This window comes from Rana temporaria, chromosome 1 (genome assembly GCF_905171775.1).
Source record: "Rana temporaria chromosome 1, aRanTem1.1, whole genome shotgun sequence".
In the NCBI taxonomy this organism is placed as follows: domain Eukaryota; kingdom Metazoa; phylum Chordata; class Amphibia; order Anura; family Ranidae; genus Rana; species Rana temporaria.
This window is the reverse complement of record NC_053489.1, coordinates 265,668,509-265,695,938: the sequence shown is the minus strand read 5'-3', so window position 1 is coordinate 265,695,938 and position 27,430 is coordinate 265,668,509. Positions and strand designations below refer to the sequence as shown.

General features: G+C 39.4%; 1 protein-coding gene across 3 annotated transcripts in view; it reads right to left on the bottom strand.

Moving 5' to 3' along the window:
* Window positions 1-25,980, bottom strand: part of LOC120941714 (protein FAM240B-like) — an 80,238-nt gene extending 54,258 nt beyond the window's left edge. The window contains exon 1 of one of the 3 annotated variants that reach the window (XM_040355324.1): window positions 25,894-25,980. In XM_040355324.1, coding sequence (XP_040211258.1) covers window positions 25,894-25,899 — 6 coding nt within the window. In that variant the 5' untranslated portion in view covers window positions 25,900-25,980. Of the gene's footprint in view, window positions 1-25,730; window positions 25,873-25,893 lie in introns of those variants that run through there. The other 2 variants (XM_040355341.1, XM_040355333.1) reach the window with 2 other exon arrangements.
* Between the last annotated feature and the right edge of the window lie 1,450 nt (window positions 25,981-27,430).

Below are 27,430 nucleotides of genomic sequence, written 5' to 3'. Positions count from 1 at the left end.
AAGCATAAGGCCGATAGAATAAAAGATGGCCCTACTGATTTTGTGGGCCCTATTTGTAAATGTTTATATTAATGTTATTATCGATAAAACTACACTAAAACCATTATTAGTGCACACGATAGGGATGAGCTTCGAGTTCGAGTCGAACTCATGTTCGACTCGAACATTGCCTGCTCGCCTGTTCAGCGAACAACGAACAATTTGAGGTGTTCGCAGCAAATTCGAAAAGCCGCGGAACACCCTGTTAAAGTCTATGGGACAAATCTAAAGTACTAATTTTAAAGGCTAATATGCAAGTTATTGTCCTAAAACGTGTTTGGGAACCTGGGTCCAGCCCCAGAGGACATATATCAATGCAAAAAAAAGTTTTAAAAACGGCAGTTTTTTCGGGAGCAGTAAATTTAATAATGCTAAAAGTGAAACAATAAAAGTGAAATATTCCTTAAAATTTCGTACCTGGAGGGGTGTAAAGTTAGCATGTGAAATAGCGCATGTTTCCAGTACTTAGAACTGTCCTTGCACTAAGTGTAATTTCTGAAAGAAAAAAAGTCATTTAAAACCGGACTTGTGGCTATAATGAATTGCCGGCTCCCGGCAATTCAGAGAGGATTCATTCATAAAAAAAAAAAACGTGGGGGTCCCCCCAAATTCAATTACCAGGCCCTTCAGGTCTGGTATGGATATTAAGGCTAACCCTGCCGTCAATTAAAAAAAAATGATGTGGGGTTCCCCCCAAATATCCATTCCAGACCCTTCAGGTCTGGTGTGGATTTTAAGGGGAACTCCATCCCATTTTTTTTTTAAAAATGGCGTGGAGTTCCCCCAAAAATCCACACCAGACCCCTTATCCGAGCACGTTAACCTGGCCGGCCGCAGAAAAGAGGGGGGACAGAGTTCGGCCCCCCCTCTCCTGAACCGTACCAGGCCACATGCCCTCAACATGGGGAGGGTGTCCCCATGTTGATGGGGACAAGGGCTTCATCCCCACATCCCTTGCTCGGTGGTTGTGGGGGTCTGCGGGCGGGGAGCTTATCAGAATCTGGAAGACCCCTTTAACAAAGGGGACCCCCAGATCCTGGCCCCCCCCACTATGTGAATTGGTAATGGGGTACATTGTACCCCTACAATTTCACAAAGGAAGTGTAAATAGTTGTAAAAAACACACACACCTAGAAAAAAGTCCTTTATTAATAAAAAAAGAAAAATATCCAGCGGTGGTAATCCACTTGGTCCGGCTCCCTGCTCCAACGTTGTCGGTATCCAGCGATGGGTGATCTCCTCTCCGGTCCAGCGATGAGAAGATCTTCCGGAATACAGGGCACAGCATCGCCGGCCTCCTCTCTCCGCCGGACACAGCCCGGCGAATGACGCTGCTGAAGCTGTGACATTACTTTTATAGGTGAGGCGAGGCCACACGTCATGTGACCCCACCCCCTCTGACGCAAGGGGGAAGCCAGGCTTCCCCAGTGACGTAGCAGAGGGTGCGTCAGAGGGGGACGGGGTCACGTGACGGATGGCCCCGCCTCACCAATAAAAGAAATATCACAGCTTCAGCAGCGTCATTCGCCAGGCTGTGTCCGGCGGGGGGGAGGCGGGCGATGCTGCGCTCTGGATCCTGGACGATCTTCTCATCGCTGGACAGGAGAGGAGATCACCCGTCGCTGGATACAGACAACGTTGGAGCAGGGAGCCGGGACCGAGTGGATTACCATCGCTGGATTTTTTTTCTTTTTTTTTATTAATAAAGGACTTTTTTCTACGGTGTGTGTGTTTTTTACAACTATTTTCACTTCGTTTGTGAAATGGTAGGGGTACAATGTACCCCATTACCAATTCACATAGGGGGGGGCAGGATCTGGGGGTCCCCTTTGTTAAAGGGGTCTTCCAGATTCTGATAAGCCCCCCGCCTGCAGACCCCCACAACCACCGGGCAAGTGTTGTGGGGATGAGGCCCTTGTCCCCATCAACATGGGGACATCCTCCCCATGTTGAGGGTATGTGGCCTGGTACGGTTCAGGAGAGGGGGGCCACACTCTGTCCCCCCCTCTTTTCTGCGGCCAGCCAGGTTAACATGCTCGGATAAGGGGTCTGGTGTGGATTTTTGGGGGAACTTCACGCCATTTTTTAAAAAAAATTGGGGTGGAGTTCCCCTTAATATCCATTACAGACCTGAAGGGCCTGGTAATTGAATTTTTTTTTATGAATGAATCCTCTCTCAATTGCCAGGAGCCGACAATTCATTATAGCCGCGAGTCTGGTTTTAAATGATTTTTTTTTTCAGAAATTACACTTTGTGCAGGGACAGTTCTAAGTACTGGAAACATGAGCTATTTCACATGCTAACTTTACACCCCCCCCCTAGGTACGAATTTTAAAGGAATATTTCACTTTTATTGTTTCACTTTTAGCATTATTAAATTTACTGCTCCCGAAAAAACGGCAGTTTTAAAAACGTTTTTTTTTGCATTGATACATGTCCCCTGGGGCAGGACCCAGGTCCCCAAACACTTTTTAGGACAATAACTTGCATATTAGCCTTTAAAATTAGCACTTTAGATTTCAAATGTTCGAGTCCCACAGACTTTAACGGTGTTCCAAAGTTCACACGAACATTTGGTGTGTTCGAACATCTGGTGCGAACCGAACAGGGGGGTGTTCAGCTCATCCCTAGCACACAAATACAGCATACCTTACAACATTCCATCTCAATCTAAAGCATAACACTTTAGTGAGTTTTTAAATAGCAAATATTTGTACATTTTAAATTGTGGCTTTTTTCAAAGTGGTGAAAATCACATAACACATGTTATGTGTGTGTAATGTGTATGTGTGGGTAATTTTTTTATTTTTATGCTTTATTTATTTATTGTCTTACTTTTTTTTTTTTTTTGCTTAGGCCCTTTACCGGGGGATAACAAGCCCCTCAGTGACAGTATAAACTTCAGGAGTTACAGGTCCTCTTTGGAGAAATATTAGAGGCCTTAGGCCTAAACAGATCCTTATTTTTTTTCCCTTTGTAATTGAGAAGGAGATAAATGGTACAGACTCTGAAATCGCCTTCTCTTCTGCTGCCTTGCACATACTAATGAATACAGGAATGAATCCCCCCTGAGGAGATTCGCCCCTAAATTTGCCCTAGCAACCATTGTCACCGAGATAGAAAAATAGAATCCTACATTTTAGAGTTGGAACAAGAGAGGTAGATGGGGGGAAATCTTCCCAAGGGGACAATGGTTCTGGTGACAACTGTCTAAGTAAATTCTCCTTCCTTTGCAAAAACACACACCACCAAAGGGACACACCACCCTACTTACAGTACATGGAAAACAGGCAGTACTAAGGATATCAGTCACAGGCTGTGTGCTGGAGCTCTCATCCCCAGTACCTTTCTATCTCTTGTGACTAACTGTCTCACTTATAGCAGAGGAATGAGTCAGCAGAAAGAAATCACACTCTTGAATAGAGACAAGTACACAGTATAGAAGTATATATGTTGTTCATATTTCATATCTAAGGTTTACAACTACTTTAAGGTTTTAACAAGTATAGAAGGAATGCCTGAGAACCTTGTATGATATACTATAAGTAAAAATAGCTAAAAGAGGTAGACTTTTAGTTGAGGTTCTCCACAGGATGAGGCCTCATGCATTCACACAGGTGTTTGCCTGCTATGTGGGACACCATAGCAAACTGTTATATAGACCATTAGCATGCCACACTCTTAAAAATAAATCTATTAAAATCTGTGCCACTCTAGTGTATAGGTGTATAAGTATATATACTTATGTATTTCCTGGCAGTCAGAACTTGGAAAAAATATGTGTTTTATAGACTCATATTTGAAGATATTTTTTGAGCAAAGAAAGCCTTAAAGAGGAAGTAAACCTTGATGGATTTTACTTCCTCTTTTGCTCCCTGCAAACCCTGCAAATTAAAATGGGCTAATATGCATCGCAATGTGACACTTACCTGCAAACGAATCCTGCGCTGTTCCCTGTGCAGGCTGTGTCCATCTTCGCCCCTCTTCCTTCCAGGGCCGCAAACTCCGGCTCTGTGACTGGCCAGAGCACGTTTAGGATATATTTCCACTACCTAAAGGTAAGCCGTATTCTAGGCTTTCCTATAGGTAAAAGTTGGGAAGGAGGGTTTACAACCACTTTAACAGCTAACAGCTGTGAACACCTAACTACAAAATGCAATTACATATACCTGAATTGTTTTAGCTGCTAATTCAGTTGCATTTCTAGTCAGCCACCTCTACCTCACTGAAAAGCCCAAGTGTTGACACCACTATTGCCTATCCTTCCATTCAATATTTTTATGTCATTTATCAGTTTCTTGCACTGAAAAAATAGTTATCTGATGGTACATTGTTCTCCTCGTTTTCTACTTAAACACCTTGTAAAAAAAGTTAGTATAAAAGTAAGAATTGTAATATCATGCAAACCATGTTGGTCAAATATTTTACTATAAGGCTTTATTCACAAGGCCATCCAGGGCTGTGTGGATAACAGACTCCGAAGGTGTTCACATATAATTACACCTGAAGTGATTACCTATGATTAGAGATGAATATGCAGCCCTGGACACAAACTGCTTCATGTTCGATTACATGTGTAGCCGGGAGTGGGCTACAGTTACCTGACACTGCAGACTCGTCCTTTACCTTTCTGGACTGTCTCTGTATCCCTCTAGTGCTGGACTTGGATTATTGAGCACCATCTCGCCACTGTGTGAGAAGACTGTGGCCTACCAAGTGGTACACAGCCTTACAGCTTCAGCCCAAGCCGGTCAGACATTGCACACTACCTAAGGGGTAACCCTGCAGCATCGCTGAAAGCTTCAGAATCGGACAGCTCACTGATTCAGCAGACTGATTGCCATCTCTGCCCACATGCTGTAAGGAGAATCGTTTGATCGCTTATCAGGAAGTTACCAATCGTTCTTAGGATTGATGAGAGGGCACTTGCCCAAAACAAACCCAGTTACCAGCCATTAATATCACACTCTGCACACTGTATACAGACACCTTTTATCTGCATTTCCTAAAGGATTGCTATTAGTCAGATCCAGCTACTTTGCCTTGATTGCCATCACTGTGTCACACTAAGGAATTCTTGTTTCTTTGAGCTCCAACTGCCGGTGAAGATAATCGCAAGGCCTTGCACCTTGAACTTTGCTTTATAGCAACCAATAGCCTTCTTGAGGAACCCAGTTACTACTGTTTGTTATTGTGTACATCTGGTATCATTTACTTGTCACTGCTAAATGTAATTTGACTGTTTTAAGAACTATTTCAACCTAGTCTTGGTTGTCAATCCAGGACTTGGCTGCCCAATACCCCTTTAACCACTTGAGATCCGCGCTATGGTCGAAAGACGTCCACAGCGCGGCTCTCAAGTGCCAGGTGGACGTCCATAGACGTCATGCTGTTGTTGTTCACTGTGCGCACCGCTGGGGGCGTGCAGCGGGGAAACAACGTGCCCGGCGCATCGCTCGGGAGCCGATGCGAGTGCCTGGTGGCCGCGATGTCCGCCAGACACTCACGATCGTCGGGAACACAGCCGGTAACACAGCAGGACGTGGAGCTCTGTGTGTAAACACAGAGCTCCACATGCTGTGAGCGAGAGAGGAGACCGATCTGTGTCCCTTTACATAGGGACACAGCATCGGTCACCTCCCCCAGTCACCCCCCTCCCCCCACACAGTAAGAACACAATGAGGGAATACATTTAACCCCTTCCTCACCCCCTAGTGTTAACCCCTTCACTGCCAGTCACATTTATACAGTAATTAGTGCATTTTTATAGCACTGATTGTGTCAAAAGTGTCCGATACGTCCGTCGCAATATCGCAGCCCTGACAAAAAAATCGCAAATCGCCGCCATTACTAGTAAAAAAAAAAAAAAGCATTGCGATTTTATTTTTTTTTACAAAAATACGTCGAAAAATACGTATCGGCCTTAACTGAGAAAAAAATTGTTTTTTTTTTTTAAAAAATTGGGATATTTATTATAGCAACAAGTAAAAAAAAAATATATTTTTTTTTAAATTGTCGCTCTTTTTTTGTTTATAGCGCAAAAAATAAAAACCGCAGAGATGATCAAATACCACCAAAATAAAGCTCTATTTGTGGGGAAAAAAGGACGCCAATTTTGTTCGGGAGCCACGTCGCACAACCGCGCAATTGTCAGTTAAAGCGACGCAGTGACGGAAGCTGAAATTTCGCCTGGGAACGAAGGGGGTTTATGTGCCCAGTAAGCAAGTGGTTAAGCCTCTTATCTTGATTGAGTAAAATCTGAGAGAGCTAAAACTACTTGCATTGTGTCTGTGTGTTATTTAAAAGTATACACAACATGTCTGAACTTAGAGTGTCAGGATGGCTGGAAAGTTTACAGGGTCAAGGTTGCACACAAGCTATAGTTTTATAATTATTAATTATTATTACTAGTTAAACAACATTAGAATTCTTCCATAGCCTATGGCCAGAGCATTTGACCGTAAATGTCTGCTTGCGGCGATCGTATGTTATCACCTGCTCCGTCGAATCTTTATGTTGAACGGTATTGATCGTAAGTGAAAGTAAGTTGGCTGTACGTGTGTTCTAGCTATTTTATTGTTCCTCCTCTTGGGTTACAATCAGCCAATAACATTCATCATCATCACCTTTTTACTTCCCCCACTCATTCCAGCAGCGACCACTAACAGCTCTTTTACTATTGTCTCTATAATGCAAATCTTTTCTCTCTATGTCGAATAATCTTGGACTAATAGAGTTAGGTTAGGCACATTCGACCACATATTCAAAAGACACAGATTGCTATTGTCACCGTCATGTCAAATCTTCTATCTATATCAAACCGTTGTCACAACCATGCGAAAATATAGTGGATACAAAAATAAAGCATTTTTTTATTTTGAATCTTTCGAATTTCGGATTCTGCGCGTTCGTTATCATTTTGTTAAACTGAACACGAAAATCCCCAAAAATACGACAAAAATGTATTCGGACGATAACGAATGCACATGTCTATTAGAAAATATGCCTTCTGGTTATATGGTTAGCAGAAGTGACTGGCATACAACAGTTTGCCCATTTAAGGAGAGATCATTCTATATAATATAAGGTCATTTTAATATCTGAAGTTTAATAAAATAAATGCTGATGTGTTTGTTTTAGATTGCTGTTTTACTGTATACTTTGGCCTTTTGTGTTAAAGGTTTAAAGCAGGGGAGCCCAACCTTTTTAAGGCCGAGGGCCACTTAAGCGACTTAGTAACCAGTCGCGGGCCACAATGAGTGGAGTGGGCAGATGACAGGTATCTGTCCAGTCTGCATATGTAAAGCAGACACAGCCCAATCTACTCTATGGGCCCTCCAATCCAATAAGATAGAAGGGGGCAGATCCACTTCTGTTTTTTTTAGCAGATCGGATTGGAGGTAGGCAGGTGTAAACAGACAAAAGTCTGTTTACATCTGCCGCTCCATAGAGGTGAATGGAGGGTCTGATAGGGTTGGACCGATCATGTGAAAGGGGCCTAAGGATGCTTTTACACTGATGGTCTGCAGTCTATTGCGGCACAGTGTACCTGTGATTTTCCCGCCGGTTAGCTACACTTTGCCATAGATATCTATTATATCCTACAGGTGTGGTGCACTTTCTGAAAAGCAACTTGCTTCCTCTACCGCCGGCTTTATTTATAACACTGATGCTCTCGGATGGCAGGTCAGCAACCTGCAATCTGGGCTTGCCAACCAGCCATCCCAGAGCAGGAGGTCGCGGGCCACATCAGAGGTCTACGCGGGCCACACTGGTTGGGCACCCCTCGTTTAAAGTGTCATTGTTGGAGGGTGATATTTTTTTTCTAATATTTTGGTTATAATAAAGTTTTTTGTTTTACCTAAGACCTTTTTAACCCTAAATACCTGTTTTCTGGTTTTGTTGTTGCTTTTTATCAAAATGGTCAAATAATGGATTTGTGTAAACGTATTGTGGGAGGAACTTAAAGAAACATTCATGTCGGTATGTTCTTGTGTTATTGATTAACTAAATAATCTAAATCTATATCTTTGCATAACAATATGCAGATACTGTAGAGATATATTACAATACACTTTACAATTCCAGCAGTTCCCATTCTTGCAATTCCAGCAGTTCCCCTTATTGCATGTTCTCGTTATTTGTTGCTTTGTATTATACTACAGCTATGCATAGGGACTGATTTCTGTCCTCAATGCTGACCTGTACATACTCTTTCTGCTGTCGCTTATCTCTCCTTGACTTTGGCTGACAGGACTGTCACTTACTTGATGCACAGAGTCTATGAAAAACCTACTAAACTTACTGCAAGATTCTTACACAAGCTTTCTAAATGGTTTTCTCCATTATTCTTTAGAAATTGTTCTGGAAAGTTATATGTTTTTGCTCTGGTTGTGACACCGTGATTTCTCTTAGGAACAAGTGCAGAGCAGTGTATAGTTCATCATTAGTCAAACTGATGTTGTCCTTGGTGCATTCATTGGGAAATACATCACGACACTCACAGGGACCAGATCATATGCTTGCATCAGCCAATAAATATTGCAGCAGCAGGAGGGCCTACAACTCATTACAGTAAACAGTGACATAATTAAAGTAAATTGACTGTAAAATTTATACTGAAAAACATAACCACACAGAGTAAATCTAAAAGCAGATTGAGAACAGTGCCCATGAATTCATTAAGAGTCACCTCATTACCTGCCATATGTTAGTCTAAAACATATTTAAGAGCCTTTTCACTGAGATGAAGATAGGTATTTGTTTATTGCATCCCTATATGCACCAACAGTTTGTTTTTATGGATTTTATATCAACATATAAAATTGATAGCTGTAGAAACATAAACATTTCAGTGGTTATAATGATGGTCATTTCAATTTACCATTTCAAAGTCTTGACCTTACCTGATTAGAATTGACATAATCTTTTGATTTCCATAGGAAATTAAGCAATAGGCTAATAGAATGTTAACTTGTGAACATTGATGATGTATTCCCTGGTTAGAAATACAATAGTACTACGCTTTAAACGCATGGTACAGTAACTCCACAGCATGTTTGATTCTGGCCTTGATGTCAGTTGTAATTTTTTCATTAACGCATAGAGTTGCTGGAGGCCATGCCAATCAGGAGCATTGGAACATTGCAGAGTAGTAAAGATCTCTTTTGGATGTAATCAGATTCTGAGACTAAAGTTCTGCCTTTACTGGCAGATTACATTTTCTATATGTCTAAAGTTTTAGTGATTAGCATTCAGTAATTATACTTTGGGACCTCTCCATTTCCTAAGCATGTTTAAATAGGGGTGCCATCAAAATCAACTCCTTTTGCAAACTAAACTGTACTGTTACTATAATACCAATTCTGACAGTATGCCAAAAAGTACATCTTTATCTCTCACAGCCCTGATCAATGCATCATTTTGACTGTCACTGCAAGGGTGGAGGTGTCTTTGATGTAAAACCCATGATTGACAGCTTGACTTCTTCTCTGTGCTTGTGAGTGGCAATATGACAGTATCCAATGCAGGGGGGAGGAGAGATAGGAAGAGTTTTTACTCATGGATAATGCATGGGTGAGTAGTTTATAACCTAAATAATAATTATGTTTAGGGATAGAGTGTAATAAACTGCCAACATCCAAGTTTCAACATATATGCAAATGCACAAAAGTGCAATATAGAAAAAACCCCCATGGACTTTAAGGTCAGAAAATTGTATAAAAAGTAAGTTTATTTAAAACCAACACCACCTTTTTGATACAAATGTAAAAAAGAGAAGGGACATAAGAGCCATAATAGTAAAAAAGACAAATATATATTTTTTTTACAATATAAGCATATGAACATTATTCAAACCATCATATGACCAATACCCAAATGGTATCAAAAGCGCGCCAGGTATTGCCAGAGGTATACTGTGGTCAGTCCACATTAGTTTCTTTAATGCATCCCAACATGTTTCAGAATTATATTCCTTCTTCAGGGGAACACTGGGTAATTTTCCTTTCTATAATACAAATATAGGTGGACTGGTCACCAATTATGATAGTATAGCTGAGAATATTAAAACAGCTTTTATATATCAAGGTACCACACAGGCTGTTTTGGAAAGGAAAACTACCCAGTAAATGTCTCAATGGTCATATGAAACCTGCATACATGCAACAGTATGGTCATTATATGACCCTTGTTTTCCTTTCAGCAATTTAATTTGCACTAAGATTATTGTTGGCCTCAAAATTCAGGTAGGTTCCATTTATGGGATGTGCCATTAAAGTTTGAGCATATGCATAGCCAAAGCTTTTTTTAGTTTTGGATAGTGTCAGAAAGAAAAAAGGATTATAACAGTTGTTGAGTTTGAGTTGCTGTCAATACCTCCACTAAGTAGATTTACTCTCTAAAAGTGTCCTGGTGACCATGTTCACTGAAATAGAAAGTAATGGGAAATACAAAATTTGTCACCAGACTTGTCTCCAGAACAAGAGGTTAGGTAGATCTTCCAATGAGGACAGTGACAACTGTAAAGGTGGGGAGTACCTCTCTCTTTGTAGAGATTTCTTCTCTCACTTTCTGTTGCATCTCCAGGACAGAGGTTTTGACCCTTCCCAAACTCTATTTAACTGGGCTAAAAACTTTTGGCTATAAATAAACTTTAGAAAAAGACTTTATTGATTAACCTCTGAAGAGTCAACTTATTTATTTTTTTACTTTGTGCTTGTACAAAGACAAATCCACAAGCAGTCATTAATGTTTTCTTTAAACAGCGTTGACTTGCTGGCATTATAGTAACAATTGCACACTTATCCTTGAGGCTCTATATTGAATAAACAGTAAGCGGCTCAAAAATAATCACTGTTTTCACTTGTTATTATGTAGTTCCTCTTACGGTGGTATAGCAGTATTATTTTAGTTTCTGTTTTCTCCATGTACTTCTTAATGATTTTGCCTATACTAAAAGCCCTGTTTTGTCCCCTACTGTTCAAATAAAATGTTGTGATCATGTAGGAATGTAAGGCAGATTCTGCAACATGGCTATTAGCATTATGCATATTTTATTCACTAAAGATTTGTCATAACAAATGCAAACCATTTTTTTTTTTCGTGGATGAAAGGAAAACCCTACTTTTAACATTATCTATTAAAATGACATATCATTAAACATAATGTAACCCTTCTATTTCTAAAATTGTTACAGCAATCATCTTCAAACCACACAATGTATGACAGAATCCATGCTAAAATAAGCTCTATCTATATACCATACAATGCAAACAAATAACCAACAAATACATTGTGTGTTATTAGACCAGGTGTCTGAAGCCAATCCAACTATGTATTGTTAAAGCGGAAATAAACTCTGATGCCTAGTCATAGCTAATTGCATATGCAGCACCATGACAACTGCAGATCAAACAGAAGTTAAAGGAGTTGTAAAGGTAAATGTTTTTTCACCTTAATGCATCCTATGCATTAAGGTGAAAAAACATCAGATGGTACCGGCTACCGGGGGCGGGCCCAAAGGGTAATACAGTCGGCGGCTATGCCCGCCGCTGTATCACGGGAGCGCGCCCGCAAAAGCTTTCCACCATGCTCGCTCGCATGAAGGTAGAAAGATTTTGCGAGGTGGAGCCGAGACAGCCGCCGAGGGACTCCAGAAGACAGGATTCGGGGACACTCTGTGCAAAACGAGCTGCACGGTGGAGGTAAGTATAACATGTTTGTTATTTAAAAAAAAAAAAACATTTTTGCCTTTAGTGTTTCTTTAAGATGGCAGCATCTTTGGCTGTAAAAGATAGGAGGGTTTAGTTCTGCTTTAAAGTTATTCACAACTCCCTTTATCCTGAAAGGTCAGCTGGTCTAATTTAAAATTCAAATTAACTGTTAATATCCTTTCTCCCACTGTTGGTAAAAGTGGCAAACTCAACTTATGTGAAACAAAACCCTCCTATCTTTTTCAACCAAAAAAGCTGACATCTTAGCCTCTGCTTGATTGGCAGTTGCCACGGTGCAGCACATGTGATCATTAATAACATTAGCCATGTGATGGCTTGGCAATTTGGTAGAGAAAACAAGCAGCTGTGACAGTTGCCTTGAATGTCTTGAATGTAACTGTTTTGGGAAACTGTTAAATCAATGGGTTTAGTTCCACTTTAATTTCCTAGCAGGGATATTGTTCTAATTAACCTCAGTCTCAAATTGACTTGACTTTCTATTTGTTTTTAAAATAAAATTGATGTGTTGTACAACATCTTTCCAATACTATTGTAAGGGGAGTCACACTTTACATGGGATTTTTCCTCATAGCTTAGTGAATGTGATCACATTTTTGCTTGCACATGATTAGATGAAAGTTAGCACAACTTAATGTCACTTCCTCCTATAAATTCAACATACCTTTGCCTGGTTTCAATATGATCACAAGTATCTCCTCATACATAGGGGCTTCTAATAGTACCTAGTTGCAATGGCAAAATAACTTTATACAGTCAATTGAAAAAGTAAGTATACCTTGAGGCTGGGTTCACACTATTGCGAATTGGATGCAGATTTTACCGCATCCAATTTGCATAGCAGGCGATTGTGACCTCTATGAAGTTCACACATTCCAGAAGCTGCTCCTGTGCGAAATGCAGAGGAGCCCTGTACGTCTTTTGGTCAATTTCAGGTCAGAATTCAGCACAAAATTAAATCGGACCTGATACAGTGAATAGAGACCAACCGGGCTCCTGCTGTGAGCTGCTGCGTTCTATAGTATGAACCCAGCCTATTGGAAATACTTGACTTTTTTCAACATACTTGAACAGGTAAATCTTAGATTCTGATTTAAATAATGCCTATAGATAAAAGGGGATATACTTGAGCAAAAGACACATACTATTAATAAAATAATGAATATTATACTTAATAAATGAATGTATTTAACTAGAAACTGGTATTTCAGATTTGTTGCCACTGATTAGAACCTCTATAGAGAGTATGCAGGAGGAACTTCTTATGTAAACCTCTGTCAGATAGAGTCCAGTGTTCTCTTTGCTCAAATGTGTGGTGTCATCATGCCAAGATACAAATCTCTAAGCCCCTAAGAGAAATAATTCTGGCAAATTATTTAAAAAGATTGCAACATGATTTGAAATGAATCATTCCATTGTAAAGAAAACAAATCTACAAGTGATGTAAATTTAAACCAGCCCAGAAAATTCAATAAGTCCCCTTTCACACTGGGGCGGAAGCAGCGTCGGCAGTAAAGCGCCCCTATTTTTAGTGGCGATTGACCGCCAATTTTGTGGCGCTATTTGGCCGCTAGCGGGACAGTTTTACCCCCCGCTATCGGCCGAGAAAGGGTTAAAAACCACTGCAAAGCACCTCTGCAGAGGTGCTTTGCCGGTAGTATAGCTGCAGTGTCCCATTGATTTCAATGGGCAGGAGCGGTGGAGGAGCGGTATACACACCGCTCCTTCACCGCTCCAAAGATGCGGCTAGCAGGACTTTTCACACTGGACCCCCTCTGGGCTTTCACACTGGAGACACAGCAGCGGCTGTTTCAGGTCGGTTTGCAGGCGCTATTATTAGCACAATAGCACCTGCATAACGACCCAGTGTTAAAGGGGTCTTAAAGAACTGACTATTTGGTGCTAAAATAAGTCTCCAATAATCTAAAAATTTCATTACAGAATGTTCAGGAAAATTTTGCAACATGCCTCTACATCAAAAAGATATTGCACCAATTTAACCTGCATGGGAGGAATTTCAAGAAAATGTTTTAGCTAATCCAAAAAGAACACAGAAGCAAGTGTAACCCTCTTTTGTTTGGGATGGAGGGTGTATGACAATTTTTCCTCCCCAAACAGGATATTTCTGTAAACCTGAAGGTAAATGAGAGAACCAGAACCTGTGCTAAGTGAAAGAGTGAGTTTGATAATAAAGTTGGCAGTGACTGCACCCAGGACAGGGCCTCTTTGAACAGAGGGGACTGCCGTAACCTATTTAAAGTAATTGGGAGCAGAGGAACTACTGCAACCAGCAAATAACCATAAGTAAATAGATGTACATCAGTATGGAAATAATACAAGCTTTATCTAAGAAAAGATAGTAATCCAATCCAATGTACAAACAGGTATTATCGGAAAAGAGCCCAGCAAGAGTGCAGGTGGAATTGTACATTTACCCCAGTATATAGTTATGAAGATAACTCCAGATTAATATTGCCACACAGTTCAGTTGCAGGGGCCCCTGAGGTTGATCTAGTTGCAGCAAGACGACAAGATCAGTGGTAATGGGTGATTCTCCAACTGTTGTCCAAGCAGCCTGAAATTCAGTTTCTCCCCAGTAGGAACTGTGGTGTCTATCTACTCTGTGTCTTAGTCCCTAGTAGTTACAAATTTGTCATGCAGTCAGGCCTCTAACTACCTGGCCATTGGATGCCTAACCTGGCTTTATTGTGCCCTAAGCTAAAACCAGCTATAGACTACAAGGGGCAGGGTGAACTGAAATAACAGGAGTTATATATAAACTTCATTGGAATAAACAAGTTCACCTACTAATTCATTGGAAGATGACCACTACATACATACAGTAGACAAGACCTAGTTATCTGCCACTGTGCATGCAGGATAGTAATAGGACAGAGATAAGTCTGTCACAAGGATTTAGAGACACACTCATGAAGCTGTGGACAGCAGTTAATCTATTATAACATAGGAATACTTGCCCTAAAAGTCTGCTTCTGGTCTGGCTGAAAATAGCACTTGTGTGTCTCTTTAACAGAAACACTTTGTATCACTAGGAACCCTCCAATTTATGCCTTTTGGCCATCACAAATTATTAAAAGATAAGATGTGAATTATTCCACATTAAAAAAAAATTATAATCAGAATGAAAAGAGGAGGATGTAGGTACCAAAAGGGAATTCATTTTAAATTGCATTATCATTGGAGAATGATCAAATGTTTCCCAGCCATATAGCCAATCTTGCAAATCAATGGAATTATATTAGAAAAATTAATTGCTAAATATATCCTTGAAATAGTTAAACAAGACTTAGAATAAGACTATACCGCGCACTTTTTTGCCCTGAAAATCAGGGCAAAATCGCGGGTGCGCGGTATACGCCGATACCCGCTTTCCCGCGCCGAGTTTTGAATACTGCGCCGACATATACCAAGCGCAGTACACTCGGGTATAGTCGGGCAGTCTCGGCTCCTTCCGCACTCACGTCCTGGACGTACAGGACGTCAGCGTGGGTAGCCGAGCATTGCCGACAATACACGAGTGTACTGCGCTCTGTATATGTCGCCGCAGTATTCAAACTCGGCGCGGGAAACGAGCGGGGATGACGCGAGGACGCCGCAGAAGGACGCCGGACCCGCCGAAGAGGACACCCGATCCGCCGAAGAGGACACCCGACCCACCGAAGAGGACACCCGACCCGCCGAAGACGGACGCCGGACCCGCCGAAGAGGACACCCGAAGCCGCAGAAGAACGCCGGACCCGACAAGGCCGCCGATGGACGCCGCGCAAGACACCAAAACTGTAAGTACAAAAAAAAAAAAAAACTTTTTTCCACAGGATTGGGGGCCACTTTAGGGGTGCGCGGTATACGCGGGAGCGCGTTATACCGCGATAAATACGGTAGTGTATGCCATATGTCTATTAATCTGAGCTCCTGCTACAATTGACTAAAGAAAAAACACCACTAAAAGCAATATCCCAGTAGAAAAATAAATTTATATCCATTTCCGGCATTATACTGCTGTTAAAATCTCCTATTGGAAACACAAAATTGTCATCACTTAACCTAAATAAAGAGTAAAGATATAGATATTTATAGGTAGTAAAGATAATTAAGTATTTGTTGTCACCTAGTATTCCATACAAAAGAAAGTCCACCATTAGAATACATATTTTTCTGAATACAAGTAGACTGTGTACACTGTGGGCCAGATCCACAGCCGCCGAGCGCAACTTAACTTTTCAGAGTTAAGTTACCGCAAATCTCCCAAGTTAGGTGCCGATTCCCATTTAAATTAGGCGCGCTCCCGCGCCGGACGTACTGCGCATGCTCCGTCGGGTAACTTACCCGACATGCATTGTGCTAACTGACGTCGCTCCGACGTCATTTGCTTAGACGTTAGCGTAAATGGCGTCCAGCGCCATTCACGAACGACGTAGAGTTGAAAATTTTGACGCGGGAACGACGGCCATACTTAATAGGGCTTAGTCAAATAGGACTCAGTCCTATTTTTACGCGGCGTAACTCGACGTAAACGACATAGATTTAGCGCGACGGGCCCGTCGGAACGTTCGTGGATCGCCGTAAGTGTTCATTTGCATATTCTAGGCTGGCCGCAATGGCCTCGCCACCTAGCGGCCGGCCTAGAATTGCATCCTTAAGATCCGACAGTGTAATTCAATTACACATGTCGGATCTTCTGCCTATCTATGGTAAACTGATTCTGTGGATCAGTTCCATAGATAGAAACAGGGATACGACGGCATATCAGTATATACGCCGGCGTATCCCTTTTGTGGATAACCCCCTGTGTGTACCAACTCCACAAGAATATGAAGAGCAACGAGAATATACAGCCTGAGTATAATTTATCCTTTGTAGATCCTTCACTGTATCTTCAATAGCACAAACTCCCTGCAAACAAAATATGACAGACCGGTATTTGTTCAGCAGGTAGAAAAGAGCACTTAAATAACCATTCCCATAAGTAAAAATAAATAATTATTTTACAATAATACAGTATAAGTTTATTCACAATATAGTGCAAAAAAAAATATCTACTCCAAAATCAATAGCCTTCCTATCAAATTTTGTCACACATTGTACATAACAAAATCCCATATAATCAAGGTGAAATGTAGTATCTTTCCACTTTCATAGTAATATATTAAAATTCAATATTAAGAGCAAGAAGGAAGAAAAGTAAAAAAACAACAAAAAACAAACAAACAATTAAATCTTTTCTCAGGAACATAAGGGGACAAAGATCAATCCCTGAGTTGGTGTTATAATCACATTAAGAGACAACATGCCGCCTACTCTACACAAAAAAAGGATCAAGACTGGTGTCAGTGCCAAACATACCATTATCCCTGCAAAAACCATCATAAAAGTTCTCAATTTTTATCAATCCTAGAAGTTCCATAAAAAAATGGGTTTAGTCCCCATTAACAAGTGGTTAACACTTACACTAGGCAGCACTAGTGTGGTTAGTTTGAATCCCAGCCATGGCACTACCTGCCTAGAGTTTGCATGTTCTCCCTGTGCCTGCGTGCGTTTCTTCCCACACTCCATAGACTGGTAGGTTAATTGGATCCTGTCTAAACTATACCCTATGTGTATGTATGAACGTGATTTGAGGACCTTAGATTGTAAGCTTCTTCAGAGCAGGGACTGATGTGAATGTACAATATACTGCAGCCTTTTTTCAACCAGGGTGCCTTGAGGTTTCTTCAGGGGTGCCTTGGCAAAATGCCTAACAATTGATCAAAAAAGCCGGCAGGTAGATCAAGCCTGCCTTTTAGTTACACAAAGGCACAGGTTTTCATTATGCATCGTTATGACTTTCCAGACACTGGCATCCTAACAACCATTGACGTCATCAGTTGATAAGGAAGATGTCTGTTGCCTCCACAGCATCCTTGTTTGAACCTCTTGTGCCACCCTCCCTCAGCCCTGGGGTGAAATTAGCTGACTGATGGAGAGAAGTTGAGGGATAAAGGAAACATTGGAGTACTAGTCAGTACCAGTGTGCAAAAGTGCATGTGCTTTGGAAGAATAAATCACTTTGCGTGCCCTACGTGTGGATGTTGCTGCATTATGTAAATCTATTAGAATACTTTGTTACATTTTAGAATGGGGTGCCTCGAGACTGTCCGTAATTTTGAAGGGTGCCTTGAGATTGTCTATAATTTTAAAGGGTGCCTTGACTGAAAAAAGTTTGAAAAACACTAAACTACTGTATATGTAAAAGCGCTGTAAAATTGATGGTGCTATATAAGTACCTGTAATACATAAATAAACTATACCTAGCAAAGAACGGCAAATTCAACTTTTGCAACAATATTTTTATGTAATGGAACATTGCCAATTTCCCCTGAACCCCCATAGAAAAATCCACATACAAAGATTCTAAAAGTGTATAGGCCTCTAGACGGCCACATCACAGAAGAAGAATATCTGAATGAAATATCTTTCTGAGTGAAAAAGATTTACCAGCCTGTGCATACGTCTACTAACAGTATGAGAATATGAAGAGTAACAAGAGAGTACAGCCTAAATACTGTATAATTTATACTTTGCAGATATGTCACTGTATCTGGCATAACATGCACTTCCTGCAAACAAAATATGTCAGGCTGGTATTGTTTCAGCGTATAGAAAATGGCTTCATTCCTTGCATATTCCAAGAACCAACCACATACATAAGATTATTCAAATTCGATAAAACCATTCCCAGTCGTGAAAATATAGTTACATATGCAATAATATAACTTGCATACACTAAATGAAATGGTAAAGTTTATACTAATTATAGTGCAAAATAGCTCCACCCTAAAATCAATGTCCCCCTCTCACAATTAAATTACATCAAACTTTATACAGTAACCCCATATAACCAAAGAAGAAACTAATCTCATTCTACCTTTATAAAAATGGACATTCAAACTCAACATAAGGGGGTCAAAAAGTAAAAAAAAAAAAAAAAAAAAAACCCCAACACTTAAACCTTTCTCTGGGAACATAAGGTAAAAACTATATTTTGTTATAATCACACTAAAGTTATATTAAAGGTTGTTGTTTTTTGTTTGTTTTAATTAACAAACATGTTATACTCACCTGCTCAGTTTTGCACAGAGCAGCCCCAATCCTCCTCTTCTCGATTCCCCCGCTGGTGATCCTGGCTCCCCCTTGACCAGTGCCCCCAAAAGCAAGCCACTTGCTATGGGAAAACTGGAGTGTGCTCTCTCCAAAGCCAAGCTCTATGCATTAATAGGATACAGAGCACATCAATAGGATACAGAGTCGTGGCTTGGCCCCACCCCTCTGTTCACCCCTCATTGGCTCACTGGCTTTGATTGACAGCAGTAGAAGCCAATGGCTCTCGCAGCTGTGTTTCATGCCAATGAGGAGAGAGAGAGACCTGGGACAGCCAAGGCTCCCATGCACATTGATGGACCGAGAAAGAGCTTAGGTGAATATTGGGGGGGGGGGGGGGGGCAGCACAAAGAAGGTTTTTTACCTTCATGCAATAATTTTAAGGGACAATTTGTCTCCATTCTACACGTTACTCCCTTATGCTATAAAGTAGACATAAAAAAAAAAAAAATGGGTGTCTCTTAGCATCTCCAAATATACTATTATCCTAGAAAAAAACATCATAAGTGTTTTAATTTTTTTTCTATCAACCAAGAAGTTGCAACAGCTAGTGTATCAAATAATACGTTTCTCTCCTAGCAGCAATTCTTTCTTAGCAATTTTATCTTTTGCAATTGTTTTTTTTTATTTCCTGGAACTTGGCCTTTTACTTTGACAGAAGAAAAATCTGGTTCCAGTAAGATCTTTTATTGAAATATTGTAAAAAAACGCATGCTATTGGAAGATAATGCTTCTATCCTTTTAGTTTAATAGTCAAATAAAAATCATCCCTGACAATTCTCCAACTGAGGAGAGGTGAATCAGGACCCAATGTGCCCTCTCAAAGTACAAAACAGAAGTAAAGGTTTCTTTCCCAAATACAAAGAGAAGCCTTTTCCAATATACTCCATTATATTACCCACTTTAGTTTTCCTCTGGAATTCCAACAATTCGAATGTTATTCAAACATAATTGTTTTTCAGTATCATCCAGTGTATAAGCATTTTATTTTAACATAAGTAACTTCTATGTCGCTTATTCTACCTGTCAAAGCCAAAATGCCTTCAAAAAACTTTTTCCAGCTTATATCTGATAAAAGTAATGTCTTTAACAATATATTTGAGGAGCCACACTCCTGCACTGCAACCAAAACATTTTTTAATGTTTAATTCTGTGACCAGACCCTGTGCTTGCATCTGTATTTTGACCCACATTCATCTTGACTTTGATTGCTCCCAATACTCCATTGTTGAACACGACTTATGACCCAACCTTGTTTTCTGTCTGCTGATCCAGTACCTTCTCTGCTCATCTGATACTAGTTGTTGGTGACTCCTGCCTTACTATGCTTCAAGATCCTGCATCTGCCAGTACCTTCTGCACAACATTTTGTCCTGCACTCACTGCATCTCCTGCACTACCCAGAGCATCTTCCGGCCAAGATCTACTATACCCAATTCCAGGGCAAATGGGACAGGAGGTTTTAGGGAAGCCATTTCATCAACTATCTGTTGTGGCATTTGTTAAAGGATAAATTCACATTTATCAAAACAAAATAATAAATGCACTTTTTTTGGAGGTAAAGATAATGTGCATTTATTATGTTTTCCTAAAGAGCCGGCAGAGATTTGCACCAGAAATTAAAAGGTTATGGGTGCAATGTCAAGCTCCTGCATACACTCATCATAACTGTCTGTTCATACCTCAGGAAGGCAGTCATCTGAAAGCAGACTCAAGATCAATGGACTACGAGAGCGATCACCAGTGCCCTTTCAGCTTATTTGAAACTACAAGTTGTCAGCTGCAATGGCTAACAGTACTGGTAGGCATTCATTCACAGGAAACTCACAGGAAACTCACAGGAAATTCACAGGAAACGCGGCCGAATAAGTGGAGCCCCACACAGCCACATTGTTTTCAAATAGTGACAGCGAGTGCAGGGAGAAGATCCACAGCCCGTTGTCACAGGGAGGGGGAGAGCGGGGTGAGAGAGGGGGCAGATGCTTGAGCATATTACATGTTCCTCCCTAAAAACATGTTGCAGAGGTGAATGTATCTTTTAAATGCAGACAAAGCCTGTATACTAAGCACTTGAACAACTAACCCCTCTGACAATTGGTCAGAGTGAATGGCATGATTCTATTGGATACAGTTCTGACAAACTGCTAAATATTTATATGCAGTTGAACATTCCTTGGACCTAGATGATACTCCCCCTTCTTAACTCTATCCTCCCCCATCCCTCCATTTCTTAACCTCCCTGGCGGTATGATTCTTTCAGAAAAAACATGCTGAAAGCGGTACCATTATTTGCAAGGAAATTTGGCGTTTTATATTGTAGGTCTGTCATTTTTAGAAATAACTCACTTAAATCTGACCAAACAAGCTTCTAATAGGCATCCCGGGTATGAAATTTTTTTAAAAACAAAATTATAAATTATAATATAATAAATAATTATAAATCAATATAACAAATAATAATATAATTATAATAAAAATTATTCAATAATGTAATCAAATCAAAATCACTGAAATTTGCTCAGTTGCAGAATTGTTGCTGTCATTATTTTTTTTTTTTTATGACGAATTTCCCCACAAATCGCTATCGCACAATTCTGCAAGTGATTATAATTTATTATCGCTGTTTTTTAGCTGATCTAAAACTATTTTTGACATAAAGGGACACTTTTGGTTGCTATGGACAATCTACAGTTTGCAGGGAGAAAGAAACGTTTTTATTATATAAAATGACATGCAGGGCAATGGACAGACCACTAGGGACAAGGGGGGTGTGTTTTTTTTACATACAGTACTGTAATCTATAAGATTACAGTATACTGTATGTATAGTGTTTGTTTACTTTTTTGAATTTGGCGCCGTTCTCCGTCCCCGTGCGTCGTAACGTCGCAGGGAACGGAGATCGGCGTCACACGGAGGCACTGTGTGAATCGAGCGAGGTCCTGCTCGCTCACACAGCGCGGTGGCATCGCTGGATCCAGGGACAAGGTAAGTGAAACTCCCTGTACATCCAGCGAGGCGAGCCCGAGTCTGACTCGGGGTTACCGATCCTTGCCCAAAAATCTCACCCCGAGTCAGACTCGGGAACACCGCCCAGGAGGTTAAGCAACACCCTCTGATCCCAATGCCAATCACAACTACCCCTATCATGTCTCTTCCCCCATTCTTCCTGCCCCTAACAATAAATGTTCTAATTTGGACATCAGATGATATATCATATTGGACTGTATGTTTTATGTTACCTATATTTGACAATAATATTTGCATTGGTTTTTATAGGCTTCAGTAAATGAAAAAATAAAACCAACAAAATCAAGAAAAGTAAATGTTTGTTGTATTATGTGGAAATACTGCACACATCTTCATATTTTCTTTTGCATTTTCCATCAAAAGAATTCTGCACTGATATCAATGTGGGGGACTCTCTATTACTTTGAAAATGGTTTAACTTTAAAGATAGCAATGCTAGAAACAGCATGGAAAAAAATGGGTGTCATAATGCAGGATACCACTCTTTTTGCTGGTAAGGCACAGTAGGACATTCTCAGAAGGATCCCTCTTTGCTACAGTCACTGGCCTACTACAGCTGTCCCCATTCCTCTATTGAATAGATTTGTGCTGTATAGCCCCTCCCTCTGAGTAGGAAACCAGCCAATGAGAGGACAGATATATTTACCATTGTAGATTACAAACCATTTTCACCCAAAGGTTGAGCACTCTACCGTTGAGTTTAAAGGTTCCACTGCAAGCAAAAATTGCAGTAGAATTACTCACTGGCCAGTGATTAGTCAGAATTCAAAGACTTAGGGACTCTGTATTGGATTATTAAATGATTGCTATTACTATTTCTCCAATTGTTTTGCTATCATTGTCCAGTAGCTGGAGAGGATAAATATATTTGGGGTTATTTGCTTTTGGGGGGTGTATATGTACTGGGTTGGGAAAGGATATATCAATTGATTGGGGTGGGGGGAAGCTGGGCTATGAGTTACATTTTAAAAATATAATGTATGCACAGTGTGCTATAAGAAAAATGTCCTCTTGCCCATTGTAACCAACTTTAAGTAATAATTTCTGCAGTACAGGACTGCAAGTAAAGCAATAATTGTAATTATTTGTTAACAATATTTTCTATTGCATACTTTTTGTACTTTAGCCTTGATAGACCAGCAATGCTACAAGAATTTAGAGTGTGGAATTAAAACTTTTGTTCCATTTCCCAATGTTCATGGCATGATTCAGATACAATAGAGAGCTCACTTGGCAAATGTTGAACAGCATATGTGCATTATGGATGGAAAGAGGGTCTTTGCAGTTCTAAAACAACTTTTCATAAGTCCTTGGTTTGGCATTAGTGGAAGTAATCAAAGCCACAGCTGTACACCTGTATTTTGTAGAATTTCTAAGTGCAAAAAAATATGGCATATACAAGTACTTTTAAGGATCAAAGGGTGAGCTGTTTCTGCAATACTTTAATGTTCTGGATCAACAGTTAAGGGCACTCTGAAAACAAGTAAGTGCTTTGCAAGGTTTTACATTCAATCAATCCATCTAGTGACCATAAACAAATGGCAAACTATTTTCTGTGACTTAAGCTTACAGAAAACACTGGATATATTCCAATACATTGCCTTATTTTAGTAGCTGTCTGCCTAGAGAATACATAAAAAAATTATTCAGAAATATCTTCTACAGAGAATTTGATTAATAAAAGTATGTCATGCTGCGAGACCTGAAGATGAAAAAAATTAAGCATGTACTTCAAATAAGGCATAGAAATTTAAATATCTATTTTGCATTTACAGTAGATCAACTCATTACATGATTAGAGAAAGATGTACATGCAAATTATATAAATACTTCAGCTATTCATAAAGATATTGTCTAGATATCTTGAAAAAATTATAATTTGATGACCATTACACAACTGAATAACTAGCCCTGTCTGAAAGACAGCATCCTTTTAAAACAAATAGCTAGTGACAGCACCATGTCATGTCATAATGTCACCTCCTGAACAAAGTTTCATTAACACCCAAAGTCACAGCAGAGCTCGGCTCTTAGTCAGTAATCCAATACTAACTGCTCAATATTTTCTTGATGAATTCTCACTTTCTGTATGCGTGAAATCAAAAGCCAGCTCCTTGGCAATTGATTACATTCAAAGAATTATGCTTTAAGCATTGAAGCTAATTACAATTTTTGATTAAAACATAAATGCAAACAGAGCATTACCTCTTGAGAGGTAACTCAGATGCACTAATTCAAAAATCTGTATGCTATCCAACAATGAGAAGCAGGACCACAACTGTAAAACAGTGAAACTACTGTATTAAACTTTATTAAAAATGACAAAGTGAAAGATATGAGATTATGCTATTATAAATATAAGTGATGGCTTTCTCAAGAGAGGGAACATCTCGCCATATTTTAGTGTTAGCAGGTTATATTGTTTTAGACCTAATTTGCTAAGAATCGTAAGGTGTATGGGGCAAAAATGGCTCCATTGATAATCAATATCAGTTTAGCAACTACTAATGGACAAGATGAAAAAAAAAAAACATAAAACCATTAACAACTTTTGTCAGTGTACAAACTGTCCATCTCATTCCAATATTCCTTGTGTGGCCCACAGTTTGGTTTGGGTAAGGAAACTTTATTCTATGAAGAGCCAACTTATTGAGAAAAACAAATATGGTGGGAAGAGAAAACAAAGAGGACCATCAATTGGGTGGATAGATATAGTCACAAAAATGATAAACATGCCATTAGGAAGGTTTAGGACCTAAACAGAAGACAGATCATTCTGGAGAAGCAACTTCCATGTGGTCCAGTAGTCAATATCTGCACTTAATAAAAGTAATAATAATGATCTTTTTTAAACTAGCCATAACAGAAAAGGGATCACAAATATGGCATAAGTGTACATTTTTTGGGTTAAAGAGTGTGATATTTCTTTCCCTACAACTAAACCTGGATTTCTCATAAGGACACAGAGGGGGTTATTTACGAAAGGCAAAATTGCACTGAAAATGCACTTGGAAGTGCAGTCGCTGTAAATCTGAGGGGTAGATCTGAAATGAGGGGAAGCTCTGCTGATTTTATCATCCAATCATGTGCAAGCTAAAATGCTGTTTTTTATTTTCCTTGCATGTCTCCCTCGGATCTATGGAGACTTCACTTCCAAGTGTACTTTGCATTTGTAGTTTGCACTTGTAGTGCAAAATGGATTTGCCTTTCGTAAATAACCCCCAGAATGTCTGAGGTTTTTTAAAATCTTTTACCTATCAGTCAAATGAAAGTGGTACAGTCATATGTATGCCACTTGTTGAATCACGTAAAATATGCATAATAAAATGCTTTTTGGTGGTATTATTTTAAGATATGCATCAGTGCACAAATACAGGTTGTCTAAAATTAATTTAATTGACTAAGTACCTGTTCACTTTAACATGTTCTACTATCCATGCTTATAATGCTTACATTAATCTTTGTTTTTTGAATGGATGATGGTGTAGAACAAGTTGTTCAGTTTTTTCGACTGCAAAGTGTTTTAGGCACTTGAAATAAATTGCTTGCATGTATAAATATATTTTTTAGCTCTGAAAATGTAATGGTCCTTTGATAATTTTTCATTTGTAGTCATGCAAATAAAGTATTTGCTTGCTAAACGAAACGCTGTTAATAGCAGTAAGCTGGATGGAAAAAAAACACGGTTAGAAAAATATTGTCAGCATTCTATTTTCTGCTTTTCTTAAAATAAATCAGCAGCTACGAAGAGACATAGCAGAATCTAGTCTTACCTTTAGGAGCTGTGCTCACACAGGGCTGACAAGTAACCTGCCCTACCAAGCTTTAGCTAGTTATCAGTTCTGCCTCTGAAGCAGGTTCAATCCCTTGGTGTTATTGGAAGTTATATAGCAATGAACATATCAATGGCAGGGCTTGGAGTCACATAACAAATACCTGCATGATCTTTTTATTCCATGTCCGTTAAGGTTTTTCCCTCACTGAACCAAGCTAGTTGACAACCTTAGAGCAAATGCATTGGATTTTCTCTAAAGCATGCCCTGTGTAAACACAGTTGTAGTATGCTATAATGAGACATATTTAGCAGCACTTAATTATAAGCCCATGAGTATACTTTTAAACACTGTATAGGCACTTTACTCCATTTTGTATTGTACATTAAATCTTTTGCAATATGATACATCACTGAGAAGAAAGGCTGGAATGTGGTGCCATCACAGTTGGCTATTGTATTACATGTGACACTAAGAAATATGTTCTTCTTTAGAACTGTTAATCTAGAGATGCATTCTTCATTATCACACAACAAACTGTCCACAGGAAACAGGAGTGTTAATGACCTATGTCAAAATAAATTTGCTTGATAGAGATTGACAATGATTACATTAACAGAAGTGTCATTCTCTGGAATGTTTAATAAGGGTAGAAGTTGTATTTCTAACGTTAAACAAAGACACTAAAGCGCAAGCCTAGGGTTTTGTTTTCATTATATTTGTATAAATTAGATAGTTAATAAATCCTACGGAAAGGGTCATTCGTTTTGTCTTTCAAATAGCTGGCTAAGTCATCAAAAAGTGCTGTTTTTTTATTTTGATTACAAACAAATATAGCAATTTCATTAATCAAACAGATAAACATTAGACTTTTCAGTAACTGAACACGCAGAATTCTAGTTCTTTGACAGAAGATGATAAACATGTATACGTTAAAAATAATTACGAATACCGTACAAATAGTTATTACGACTATTTATATTATGGTATTTTTACTGTCAAATGTGGTCTACCAAAAATTGCTGTCAACATATTAAAACCATGGCATGCTTCTTGTGACCAAGATCTTTCCCCTGAAATTGTCATCTTTTACTCTAAGCTGAGAATTCTGGAGGGTGTCACATTTTTATAATATGCATGAATTATGACATACCTGGCCCATAGATAAATCAGTAATGGCCTTTGTGAAAATGGTGATGTCTGGCAACCTACAACACCTTATTAATGCATGATGTATTAGAAGTCGGGATACGATTTAGTAGTAATAGTAGTGTTAGCAGTAATAAAAATATAATTTAAAAAGTCACTTTATCAGAAGCTTCTATTTTGTTTCAACAAGCCTTTCACAAACGGTTGTTGGAAATTTTGTAACACTTCACATATTAACTTTAAAGTAGTATTAAATCCACAACCAAAAATGTTATACATTGCAGCTTATCAATATGTAAATATGGTGGGTGCATTTGTTTTCTTTGTTCAGGCTTATTACAGGCATACCCCACTTTTAAGTACACTTAATGGGGTTTATTTACTAAAGCTGGAAAGCGCAAAATCAGGCTCACTTCTGCATAAAAACCAATGAGCTTCCAGGTTTTATTACCAAAGCTTAATTGCACAAGCTGGTGTTAAAAGCTCATTGGATTCTATGCAGAAGTGAGCCTGATTTAGCATTTTCCAGCTTTAGTAAATAAACACCATTG